The 13812-nt window shown below is 39.4% G+C and overlaps 1 protein-coding gene across 1 annotated transcript; it reads right to left on the bottom strand.

Moving 5' to 3' along the window:
- Positions 1–4875: 4875 nt before the first annotated feature.
- LOC117290966 (protein-tyrosine sulfotransferase 1-like) lies at positions 4876–12657 on the bottom strand. Its single transcript, XM_033772552.1, has 3 exons — positions 12467–12657; positions 7433–8612; positions 4876–5465 (listed from the first exon to the last, which is right to left on the bottom strand). The coding sequence occupies exons 2-3, from the start codon at positions 8260–8262 to the stop codon at positions 5030–5032; spliced, it is 1266 nt and encodes a 421-aa protein (XP_033628443.1). The 5' UTR covers positions 8263–8612; positions 12467–12657; the 3' UTR covers positions 4876–5029.
- Between the last annotated feature and the right edge of the window lie 1155 nt (positions 12658–13812).

Here is a 13812-nt window from a genome sequence, read left to right as displayed (position 1 = left end):
TATTTTAGAAACATGGTGGACACAGTTCTGCGGTGCCACTATTAGGTTTAGGTAAATTTGTCTGTAGACACCCAAACCAAATGATGCACTCCAATAGTGGCCACCATATCTCAAAACGGATAATGGGGTTCAGGCTGTACGTTTCAAAACTACTCCACAGCTTTATCGCTTAGGCATTAAAAAAGAATACGGGCCCCAAAAAATACGGTAGGTAGGTAGGGATTTTTTTTCTTTTCCTCCCAGCAACGAAAATGACATGTTTTCTAATTGTTTAAGCCTGTAGTATACACGATAACAAATGAGAACAAGGCTACACACAACAAATATTATATTTTTTAACTCTTGGTGACATTTTTTTTTTTTTTTTTTTTTAATATCCAGGGTGGCTGTTCCCCACGGTAAGCTTACTTGCTGGGGTAGATCAGGGGTAGAGCAATATTCCCAGGGGTTTGCCCTCAGGTAATAGTGAAGAGAAAGAGGGTTTTTATACATGAAATAACAAACCTTTGCAGGTTTAAAGCCAGTGTACACTATTGGTAAATGTCAAAGACCAGTCTTCCCACTTGGTGCACCTCAACATATGCATAAAATAACAAACCTGTGAAAATTTGAGCTCGATTGGTCATCAGAGTTGCAAGATAACTATGAAAACAACACCCTTGTCACACGGATATGTGTGCATTTAGATGGTTGATTTCGAGACCTCAAATTCTAAACTTGAGGTCTCGAAATCAAATTCGTTGAAAATTACTTCTTTCTCAAAAACTACTCCACTTCAGAGGGAGCCGTTTCTCACAATGTTTTATACTACCAACCTCTCCCCATTACTCGCTACCAAGTAAGGTTTTATTCTAATAATTATTTTGAGTAATTACCAATAGTGTCCACTGCCTTTAAGCTCAATCTGTCATACACATATGACTCTGAGACTCACAAGAAATTTAGTAACAAAATTCTTGTTTTCACTGTTTTATCGTTATTGAATTTCGGACATGTGAGATCAAAACTAATTGTTTGACTCATTTCTCAAAAACTACACCATATCAGGCGAAACAAATAACTAACCCGTGAAATACGCTTGCCGTAAGCACAGAATTCCCTGCTTCCGTCAGCGCCGATTCTGTGCTTACGGTAAGCAGAGCCATGAAATTGGGTCCAGGTCTCATAATTCAAATAACTTACCACATACGTTGCAGGCAAAATTCTGTATGTTAATCACCTTGAGCGCACCGAGTGACGGATATGCGCGCATATAAGAAGCCATTATTAATATAATTAATCTTTGCCATGGTCAAGGGTGATAAATTACCACACAACAAACGATCCAATTGAATCTTGACGACAATATTGTGCCATCATTAGTTATCCCTCTCCCCCATTATCGCACACATTGTTGATAATTTTATGCATTACTGGCTTTCTTGACAAATTGCAGTGACAAAATTAAGTGCCAGCCTGAGGCTGGATCACCCCTACGTGTCAAGCTTTTTACCAAAGCCAATTATGGTGGGAAAAAGATTGTACAGTAAAATACTCAATTGGTCAATAAAATTTTGTAGAAAAAATCAGGGTGTGAGTTTGAATCTTGGTAATGACGCTTGTCTCCTTGAGCAATACACTCAAATGAAATTGCTTCTCATCACCCAGGCCCCTAATCAAGGAGCTGCTTAAAGCCATTATACACTTTCGGAACAGAAAAAAACAAAAAAAATCACAGATTTACAAATAATTTACAGGGTTTACAGAAGGTAATGGTGAAAGACTTCTCTTGAAAAATTGTTCCATGAAATGCTTTACTTTTTGAGAAAACATTAAAACAATATCAATTCTCGATAGCGAGAATTACGGATTTATTTTAAACATATGTCATGACACGGCGAAACGCGCGGAAACAAGAGTGGGTTTTCCCGTTAATTTCTCCCGACTCTGATGACCGATTGAGCCTAAATTTTCACAGGTTTGTGATTTTATATATTAGTTGTGATACACGAAGTGTGGGACTTGGACAATACTGTTTACCGAAAGTGTATAATGGCTTTAACGGCCGGTTTTGTGCTTACGGTACAATTTCCATTTCATAGTGCTGCTAACTGTAAGCACAGGAAAAACCATGCTTACCTCCTGGTGCTTACTGCACAAAAATGAATGATAGAACAATACAAAGCAACTGTGAATGGCCACCTAATTTTCTATCCAAATAAAACCGTTAGTTTGACTTGCAATAACCCAGCCCCTTTTCAGCACTCTTCTTGTTCCACTTACTATTTTTATAAGAGAATCTGACATGAATATATAACAAAAATATATACATTGTCTGTATGTAATAAGAAAAAAAGTTTTAAAAACAATGAAATTATCATAGTAAAAGCTATTTAAGTAACATTTTGGAGGGATAAATTATAGCCCCATAAGACAACATTTGAAATGGGTGGGGTGATAAAGCCCCAATTAGTTACACAACTGATCCGGACCCAACTTCATAAAGGTGTTAAGCAGATGTACTGCTTGAAAAATGTCTTTGCTGAGCAGAAATTGAGTTGGGCACCAGCAACTACAACGCAAACTTAATGTAATTTTGACCGGTAGTCCGTCTCTGCTTAGCGATACTACTCGGTGTTTAGCCAGTTTTTGTGCTTAAAGGCTTTATAAAAATTGGGCCCAAGTACATGTATTATATTCATACAGTTAATAATGGTGACATCCCATACCGGCAGCTAATTAAAAACTCTTTCTGCAAACCCTGTTTTGATAACAGTGGAGTGGGAATATTTCTATAATTAGATTTTTGATTGGCACTACCAACAAAGACATTTTTGCCGACAAAGAAGTCTCTCAATGAGATTCATTCATTGTACACAGCCTATTTAACTACTGGAGGGCAAAATGAGAAAGCATTGCCCTTGTTTGTATGTGGCTGACTGTGGCATGACACATGGCGTCATATCGTCAATTGCAATTTCCTGTTCTGAATGTAAAAAAAAGGGCATTTTTAAAACGCATAGTTTTTTTTTTTTTTAAATATATCAAAATCCACAAGTAAATATCTTTGAAACTGACTGTTTCTTTTTTGCCAAACAATTACTTTGATGACCACTTTTGATCAAATACACTCCATTATCCATGAGCTCAAAAATATGGAAAGCCAATTTGATGAAATCCATACAATCGACTTTTAGAGCGGACAATTTGTGCATCTGCCTAGTGCACCAATTTATGCTTGTGTTCCCCTTCAGTTGTGTCTGTAGGCATGCATTTGTTATTAAAGGCACTATTAAAAAACACGTTTGGTAATTGTTAAAGACCAGTCTTGTCACTTAGGGTGTATCCCATCATAAAACATAAAATAACAAGCCTGTAATAATTAATACTCAATTGGTCATCAATGTTGCGAGAAAAATAATGAAAGAAAAAAACACCCTTGTTGGATGAATTTGTGTGCTTTCAGATAGGATTAAAAGACTTCTGGCTAGAAGTCTTTTTTTATTCTAGTGAGAAATTACCTCTTTCTCAAAATCTATGCTACTTCAGAGGGAGCCGTTTCTTACAATGTTTTATAATATCAACAGCTCTCTTCAATGCTCATTACCAAGTCAGTTTTGAAGTTAATATTTGTTTTGAGTAATTACCAAAGTGTACCTTCCCTTAAACATACTTCAAGGTAGGGTAAGTAATCTATCGTTAAAATAAAATGTCTAGGTTTTACCTAAAAAATGAAAGGAAACTTCTCATCTGTAAATAAACCAGTATAAAATTAAAGTTGTGTACAAAAGATAATTTCAACTCAACAAAACTACAAAACTAAATATTTCTAAAACAAACTACAAAACTAGTCTCAGTGGTATGTACAAAATAAACCTACTTGAAATTGAAAGAATGAAGGGTAGACTGTAACATGACAGAACAAACAAGTACACAGGCAGTGCACTTAACCATTACAACTGGGCAAAATTCCATGCAGCTGTTAAAGCCATTATACACTTTCGGAACAGAACACAAAATAAAAGTTCACAGATTTACAATTAACTTACAGGGTTTAGAGAAGGTAATGGTGAAAGATTTCTCTTGAAATATTGTTCTATGAAATGCTTCACTTTTTGAGAAAACATTAAAACAATTATCAATTCTCGTCGTCGAGAATTACGGATTTATTTTAAACCCATGTCATTACGCGACGAAATGTGTGGAAACAAGGTAGGGTTTTCCCCGTTATTTTCTCCCGACTCCGATGACCGATTAAGCCTAAATTTTCACAGGTTTGTTATTTTTTATATCAGTTGTGGTACACGAAGTATGGGCCTTTGGACAATACTGTTTACCGAAAGTGTCCAATGGCTTTTAGGAAGAATATCAGGCCTGCACAATACAAATATTAACGGCACTGGACACTATTGGTCATTACTCAAAATAATTGAGCGCATAGAACCTTACTTGGTAACAAGTAAATGGGGAGCTGTTTAAAACATTGTGAGAAACGGCTCCCACGACTTTGATTTCAAGACCTCAGAATTAGATTTTGAGGTCTTGAAATCAAGCATCTGAAAGCACACAACTATGTGGGTTTTTTTCTTTCATTATTATCTCTCGCCACTTCGATGACCAACTGAGTTCAAATTTCCACAGGTTTGTTATTTTATGCATACTGTTGAGAAACACCAAGTGAGGGGACCGGTATTTGACTATATGACCACACATGTCCAGTGGCTTTAACTAGTTTCTGCTGAATAAGTCTTTCTCAGATCCGTGAGTTAGTGTGCTAAAGGATCTATGAGCTAAAAAAATAAGTCAACTACATGTACGTAAACGTTTCTAATAATAAGATGCAACCAAAATCGGTAAAATAAAATCCACTTTCTACAGCAGACTTTTTTTTGTTGGGGGGGGGGTGGATTTTCTTAATTAAAATTTCAAATCTGTCTTGACAGAAACTATATTGCACCACAAGTTTTTTTCACACATTATAAAAATATGTTGGCCTGTTTTTTATTTGATAATCATGTAATACTTATGAAATGTCTTTACTTCAATCTCATCATCTTCTGTCGGGATAGGGTGCTTCCTGTCGCCGTGCGAACTTAGGATTCAGAGGTTTATGCATATCCCGCTCTTCCTTCAGCTCTTCCTTCTGACCTATTTTAAGATGGTCCATGATTTTGCGCATTGTCAGGTCTTTACTGGTAGGTTTGGGAGTAGCTGGTGGTTTAATCTTGTCCGGCCGATCTAGGACCAGTCTGGCGTTCTCCATGTAGTGGTCGGCATTCTTGCGGATCTTATCCTCATTCTCCAAGACGCGTTGATCGGGGATGCCATAGTTCGGGGGGTTGGCGTGTGGGTCATAGCCTAGCTTGCTGAGCATGGGTGCTAGGGTTTCGATGTTGTCCATGACATCTTTGGGGATATGACCCACCCATTTGGTCAGGGCTTCCAAGTTGACTGGCTTCACCACCTGGTCCGTTGATTTCTCTCTCCTAAAAAAATGAAAAATTAAGGGATGGGAGAGTTAAAACAAAAAACAAGGATTCTGAAATGCTTGCTTGGTATCAGGTTGTGTACCTGCAGGCCAACAGGAATAGACCCTTCCCCCCCCCAAAAAAAAAAATATGTAAATTGCACTTCACGCGTTCGCACTGACACTTGGTTGGCAAAAAAAAGAAACATCATGCCTTTTTGTATGGGGATCATTTTGGAATGACGCAGACGCATGTGTGCATCTACTTCGTGCACATCTCTACAATGTTTGCCAACCATCAACCAACAGTGTCTGTACTGGGTGCGTTCGTTTAGCTTCCCTGGGTCGACCCCGGTGTGTCCCAGTGGCGTTTTTTTTTTCCAGGACGAACGTGGGTAATTATCTGCACACGTTCGTCCTGGAAAGAATAAAACGTCACACACCATGGTCGACACAGGGAAGCTATGTGAACGCACCCACTATGGATGATGAATGTAATTAGCATTTCATTTGAAGGGTCTATTAGAAATCGATACAAAGTATCTCATAATGTGTGTGACTTTATACAATGCACAAACGGCAACATCATTTGGCTAATGATGAAACCAAATTCTGACATGCATCAAGTCACAAAGAGCTGCTTAGCCACAAAAAGTGGCTTAGCACAATACCAGAATATATGTGACCCACTCTGTGAAAATGAGTCACATGTCGCCCAATGCAATATTAAGTCATGGACAGTTTAATGTGGAAAATGTATAAAAACAAGATTTAAAAACTTTTTAAGATCTTTAGTTGCATGGTTAACCTTTAGAACACTTACTTTTAGGCAATAAAGCTATGAATACAACAATTTTGTGATCATACTTAAATGTCTAATTTGTATCATTTTGCACACAATGGTAGTTTAAAATATCATTTTACTTGTAATTCGTTTTTACTAATTTTTACGTAATTTCAAACGGGAGTAACTCAGCAACGCGATACACCCCAAGCTTAGACACATACCAATTTGCTGCTGCTGATGTGTTCTTTCCAGCCATGCATATAACTCAATTCCTGAAATTGCCTACATCTGACTCATTTTCACAGAGCGGGTCACATATGGCAACCAGCCAAAATACCATGTTACGTGCACCATCTGTGAGTGGTGTTCTTCTCTCTTTTTTGCTAAGCAGAAAATGTTGGGATGTATTATTTGTTGCCAAAAACATCTCTTTGAATATTAATTTGTTTTGGTTTTTACCCATACACCGATGTGTGTTAGCACTGTATACTCGGTACTTTCCCCCCGAGTCCTGTGAAAAAAAATATCATGGGCATGTTACTCGGGTTGGCTTCGAAAGGCATTATGAGCACCTTTCAGAGTGCAAGCAAAGGATGAAGTATCGACACAAGTTAATTGTGAAAATTCAAAGCTGGCTGCCTAATTTTCTTTCTGAACTGTGAAATACGCTTGCACCGAAGCAAATTATTTAACTGAATAATTACTTATCATAAAAGCATTTCTATGAAATTGACCCCAGATATTTTATAATTTTAGTCAGTGTTACAGGAGTGTACGTGTACGTCAACATGGAAAGTTCCCGTCAATAGGAAAACTCATTCCAGGGGATGTTTTCATCCAGCACTTTTGCGATTAGTACATCGTTGTATATGTAGCAAAATAGTTTGAATGAACAGAAGGCCTTTGATTGCTGTGGTGCCCTGTGGTTTTGCTGTGGTGCCCTCTGCAAAGTCGAAAACAACACTACATTTTCTTCATAAAAGTGTCCCTTGCCACAGGAAATTTGCTGTGCCCCTTCAAGAACAGAATTCAATGGCTTGAACAGATTTTGTGGACACTCAATGCTAATATTGTATCCGGGGCCCACAGTGAGAACGGTCCATTGACAACTGATGGGGCTAAACTGGTTAAATCAGACAAAACAAATAAATTAATCTAAAAATGTATAAAAAAAGGTGACAACATTTGAGACAACTTACTTTGAGAGTGAGATTCCTCCAGGTTTACCTACAGTGTCCTCATGATGCAAGACACTATCATCCCAAGGAATATTCAAGAATGTCAAGATCTTCCTCATCCAATCCTCGGGATGAAGAACCAGTTTCTCATAATACACCGGCAGGCATATATCCGATCCCACTTGCATGCACTGGTTGTACATATTCTCAACGGCGATGCTCCACTTCTTCAAGCAGTCCTTATAACTGGTGATATCGAACCCGGTGATGGTGACCTTACGTGAGATAATCGAGTGAACGGTAGCGCGTCCATCGCGCACCATCAGTAAATATTTACCGTTGGGGAAAATTTTGTGCATGTAGGTCATGGATTTCAACACAAACGGGTCCTTGTTGCACAACCGGCGGGCGGGTTCACCGTGCTTAGCGATTATCTCTAGGATAAACAACGCTAGCGCTTCGTCAATGATGTTATCGGTGAGTCCCGCTTCTAGTAGTCGGCCGTGTTCTTTTGTGCTCTTCATCCATTGAGCTCTCATACTCAACATCCTCGGTATGACTCTCGTTTCCTCCCCGCATCTCACCTCCGGATGCGCATCCAGCATTGCCCGCATTAGTGTTGTGCCGCTGCGCGGCATTCCACCGATAAAAACAAGCGGCATGTTCGTATCGTATGGATACTCATTTTTGTTATCGTCGTACATGGCATGCTTGGATTCTCTGGGCGACATGACGGCCGTGTTCTGGTCGCCCGGGCAGTTTGCCGAGATTATAAAATAGGTGATACACACCGTCAAGAACACCGTCACAACGGTGTGGAGTCTACTGTTGCGACCCATGTTCCTTGCCATGGATGTCGTCTACAATCAACCGTACGGTTTCCTGGACTCACTTAAGTCACCTCTAAGATTACATCCATCAATTCCAACTCATGGTCACTAATCCTTGTTTACAAGTAATTTTTTAGTTCACCTGAAAACAAACTTTTTTGGGAATGTAAGGAATAAGTTTTGATTTAAAAAAAAAATGACAAAAACTTAGCTCCTCAGATGTTGTACTGTATCACTTGTTGCTTCCTGGATCCATTAAAACATTCCTCTGACATCCTTGAACTTTAAAGACTGAACCTTCGGCAGCTTCCCAAACGCATCAACATTCAATGTGAACAGCAACAGCTCAGCTTATTTCGTGACCAGAATACCTGTAGAAAATGAGACAAGGGAAAACAAAATTGAGTTCATTGTATTTTTAGCTCAAACTGAAACCATCTAATATTGAAGTAGACAGAACGCAATCTGTAAGCCTAAAACACAACTTACACATGTTTTAAAGGCCATAACACTACAGGCATTCTGGAGCATTTTATAACAAAAACTATCTTGATGAATGTTTGTGTGAAATTAACACCCGAAAAACTAAATAAATAAATATAAATAAATATTTATATTTTTCACATCCGCCGAAACGTGCGCGTATTGGCACAAAATATGTGGGTCTCACCCTTGCCTGGTGCATTGGGGAGAACTCCGAGTATGTAAAATGGTATCATACAGTACATGACAAACATGTACAAGATGCATAATTTATCACACTATAGACCAAGGCAAGAAACAGTCACCCACTTGACCTTTCTTCCTTTTTATCATTGACAGTTGACTTGAATCAGGCATCCAACCACTCGTCGTCTAGCCCGTTTCACTCCACTGCAGGAGGAAAGCCTCTTCACCAATTCTCCATCTCACTCTACCTGCGCTGTCTGTTGCCAAGCAATGCCCCTGTGTGTACTAAGGTCATCTCTCCATCTTCTGTTTTGTCGCCCTCTTTTTCTTGTACCGTTTCTTGGAGTCCAATTGGTTGTTTTACATGCCCATCTGTTGTCATGCCTTCTTGCTAGGGGGCCTTCCCATCGCCACTTCTTTGATTTGATTGTCTTGATAATATTCTGCACTCCTGATTTATTTCTTAGGTCCTCATTCGTCACCCTGTCCTTTTTTGTCCTTCTTTGTTAGACCTTTCATAATCCTTTCCAACCAGAATGACCACACTAATTGATTGATTGATTGATTGATTGATTGATTGATTGATTGATTGATTGGGTCAATTGATTAATTGATTGAGTGAATGACCAGGGACTTGAAGTCATTTATTCCAGCTTCATTAGTCAACACTTTAAGATGGGTTACTCTCTGATATTCAAGATTAAGCTTAGGACTTGTTGTTTGTGTGTGTGTGATATTGTTGTTTTTACTCCGCTTCCTTTTTACGATATTGTAGATCATTGTAATATGATTTTTAATTTGTTTTCATGGTGATTTATAGGTTTATTAATAAATAATCAATATTCTGCTATCCTTCTGCTACAAACAAAGAGAGCGACTCTTTCAAACAATATGAAATGAAATATAAATGAATACAGTAGGACTTGCACAGTAGGCCTAAAGCAAGGGTAACTGTGTACTGTATGTATTAGATGAATTCATACAATTGCTCAACATTTGCCATGTTTGCAGGCTTATATATTTGACCTTTGAAAACAAATCAGGAAAACAAATTTGTTGGTGCAAAGCCTTACTAGTATTCAAACTAGCATACACCTTTTGGCATTTACAGTTTCTTTTATAATGGATTACATACTATGCAAAGATTTTCTGAAGGTAAAATTATGAAAACAATCAGATCCAATTACATAGAATATCGCGTCAATGGATCTGAAAGTCAAATCATCTCTACTATATATATGTATTGTACACTTCAAATCATCTCACATGTATTATGAGTGTGTGTGTGAGTGCACATGAAGGTGTTACAGTGTTACATACATGTACAGCGTTCACAGTTCAGTTCCATTTGTATGGTCTAAGAATAAAGTAATGGCTCTACCTGGCAACCTATTTACAAACTCTCTTCTTCTTACTATCCATTATTCTTTTTTTTTAAAGACTCTCGCCAGCTCTGGCATAAACGTAATGTCCAACCTTTGATTGATGTACATTTACAATCATCAATGCAATGCCATACATAGTACACCTGTATGTGTATCAGTGAAGATTTCCCTTGTACATTTACCTGTAGCAGAGCATGCTACACAAAATGTATCAGTTGCTCCTCAATACATTTGTTTGTTCTTTGTTTTTATAAGACAATCTCCACAAAAGTGGACGAAAACAAGTAAATTACACACACAACTTCAACAGACAGAGGAATCTGGGGAACTGTCGAGGATCACAAAAAGCTAAACAGCTTATTCCTTTGTGGTCCTGACTCCTCTACCTACATACTGCATTCAGTGTACATGTACACAAAATAAGTTCAGTCTAAACTTGTTGCTATGCAAAATTGCTGGACAAAATCGATCCCTGTACATGTATACCAGTATACAATTGTTGCACGCTGTGACAGGGTCTATGGCGTTTTGTACACCCGAGGGGGGAAATGGAACCTGAGGCGAAGCCGAGGGTGCCATTTACCCTCGAGGGTGTACAAAACCCATGGACCCCAGTCACAGCGTGCAACAATTGTTTTGTTAACCTTTGTATAATTGTTATTCCTCTTCTCGAAGTTCTGTTGTCATCTTCAAACATTATTACGACAAAATATTCATTGTTTAATAAGCAGACGAACCAGAAACAAGTCCCTCGAACCAGCGGTTGTTTCGTACACAGCGCTGGAAATCGACCAACGCTGGGAACGATCAAGGTGATGTACACCGGTGTACATCCCTTTTCATGTTACCCGGCCCGTCAAGCCATGTAACATGCGTTTTTGTTGCGCGTCACATGATTGGTTCTCGACCAATCAAACTTCACAATTTGTACAGAGGTATAACAACATATTTTGCTTTTATCGGCCTGCCGAGCTGTGGGCCAGTGAGGGCACGAATACAAATTAATGGCTGTTTTATGTGAATTAAGCTTGTGTACTTTTTACGCGCACGTGCTACGTAGTTCACAAAAAATACCCAAGCTCAATTCACATAAAATAGCCGTTGATTTGTATTCGCGCTCCACACACTCCGCCCACAGCTCGGCCGGCCGACGACGTCATGCTGATTGGCATAATTCCAAGATGGCTGCACTGTGTACGAATCCAGGAAATTAGAGTCGGAGAAAGTTAGCAATGTAATCGTTAAAAATTTCTTTTTAAAATTTTATTTGTTTCACTTTTCAATACACACAAACAGGCCTGATACTTCACGGAGGCAACGAAGGCGATTGCCTCCGTTGCCCCTTGCCATTGCCTTGGTGCCCTTGAAATGCTCCAGTAGAAATTTACAATTTCCTCATAGGGTGCCCTTTGCCAAAGAGTAAATGCCTTGGTGCCCTTGCCCTTTCAAAAACGAAGCATACAGGCCTGCACAAAGCAAGCTAACAGTTAGGTGACACACTAGCCCTGAACACTAGCCCTGGTAGGACGGCAGTCAGTGCCACTGCACTGACGTCCTGGGTATAAAGGTTCTTTACAATGCGAACACAAGTTTGACTACAATTTTCTTTATTTTTTACCTGATTTGAGAAGCTGAAATTCCGTTCATATATTCATAGTGTCCCTCACTATATTCTCAACGAGTTCACAGCTAACAAATATATCCATGGAAGAAATTATATCCGAAAGTATATATCGAAGTTCTGCACTGCTGGCGATGTTGATCAGCGTGTACCAATGGATAGTAAGAGCCCAAGTGCGCCAGAATTTTTTTTAATTTTGGTTATTTCTTAGCTGCATGAGGAAATGGTGTGGACGTGTGGCTAAGGATTCAGCTAGCCTTGGCCACACAAGTATACAAGTGCCAGTGGGGCTAGCTGGGGCCAAGGTTAGGTAGGATACTGAGTTGATTGGACCGATTTATGGGGCTAGCATATGCCTGTTCAGCCCTAACAGTACACCCAACAAATTTGGTCATTATACTGCCCCCACCCCAGCCCCTCTCGTCTACTCACGACTGTGCATGCAGGGGGAAGGAAATCACACACACACATGACATGCATAAAAAGACCTTCATAAAAATACGTACACCCATTGAGTTCTTAAGAATAAATCAAGAAAAGATATGCTTACACCGGTTACTCTTGACGAAACTGTCGTCTGCAATTAGAAGTTCACACCAATGCATGCTCTACCGGAACAGACCTCATTACTAATACTAGTTTGATATTATAGCAGAAAATGTGGAGATACGTGTACAGCTGAGGAACCGCTAGTGAATTAGGTGAGTTTTTTTGATAGCCTTGGCCGGGTGGTGAATGAAAGTGCTGAATTCACGAAAAAATAAAGTTCAATCGTTGGTTCGCGCTTCACGCTGTCATCAATACACACTATACCGCGTACCAGCGATCGTTTCTCACAACCGGCCGGATGCTTGTAAACATCAACAGAGGGCGGTATACTAAGCTAGCTTTCATCTTCTCCTAGGCCCTTTTCGAAACCACGGTTTCGGCTCCAGATAGTCGGCTGGTCGAGAAGCAGGTCTCAAAGTTTTTTGCTTTTGTTTATACAGTACTCCATGGAGGAATCCTCCATGAGTACTAACCTTTTTTTGGTAACAGCTCCCATTGGTTTTGTACACGTTTTCCAACTGTGGACGTTTCCCGAACCGTGGACTCTATTTTCCTCTTTTCATTTGCTATAGGTCCCCACTTTGAATGTGTAGGCCACGCACAGCTTGCGTCAAGGCCACAGCAAAAAGCACATTGTGCACACCCATCGCATTGTTGCCGCCAATAATGACAACATTAATGGCATGACTTTTGTTGTGCCACAAGTCGTAAATAATTATGACTCCAATATTTACGACTTGTGAACAAGTCGTGAATATTGACGCCAATAATTATTATTCCCGACAAAACTCACGACTTTGTACCTCAAATTGTAAGTAATTATTGACAGTAAAACTCATTAATAGGCCCGCCCCGTGCTTGGAAGCTCACATTATTATGCACAACAATAGCTAATAAGATCTGCAAGTGAAAATAAAAGCCAACTTATTTTTACCCGGTTGAAGTGTGATGAGTGGATTTAGGTCATAATTGGCACCCGAGTTCATTGGCACCCAAGTTCCGGAATGACATTGATGTATGACAAAAGTTACCTTTGAAAACAACATCGAAACTGATTGAAGTGGTTACATTATCTATTATGGATTGTAAGACTTACTTCTTAACAATACTTCAACTATAGTGATGATTGGGGAAGCCGTGTCCGAATTAGCGGCTACGGCTACGGCTACGGCATCATAGGTAAATTAATAGGACATCCCTTGGCGACAGTCACAGCCGTAGCCACCTATTCCAGATACAGCTTTACCTGCCCTGGCTATGTAATGTGACACTTTTGACTCTATGTAGATTTAGCGCTTTATTGATCGACCTGGGAAGGGCCCAGGAGGTGGCTCTCATGAATGCTGA

Source organism: Asterias rubens, chromosome 5 (genome assembly GCF_902459465.1).
Source record: "Asterias rubens chromosome 5, eAstRub1.3, whole genome shotgun sequence".
NCBI classification, from domain to species: domain Eukaryota; kingdom Metazoa; phylum Echinodermata; class Asteroidea; order Forcipulatida; family Asteriidae; genus Asterias; species Asterias rubens.
The sequence above is the reverse complement of the archived record's forward strand: the minus strand, read 5'-3'. Positions and strand labels throughout refer to the sequence as shown.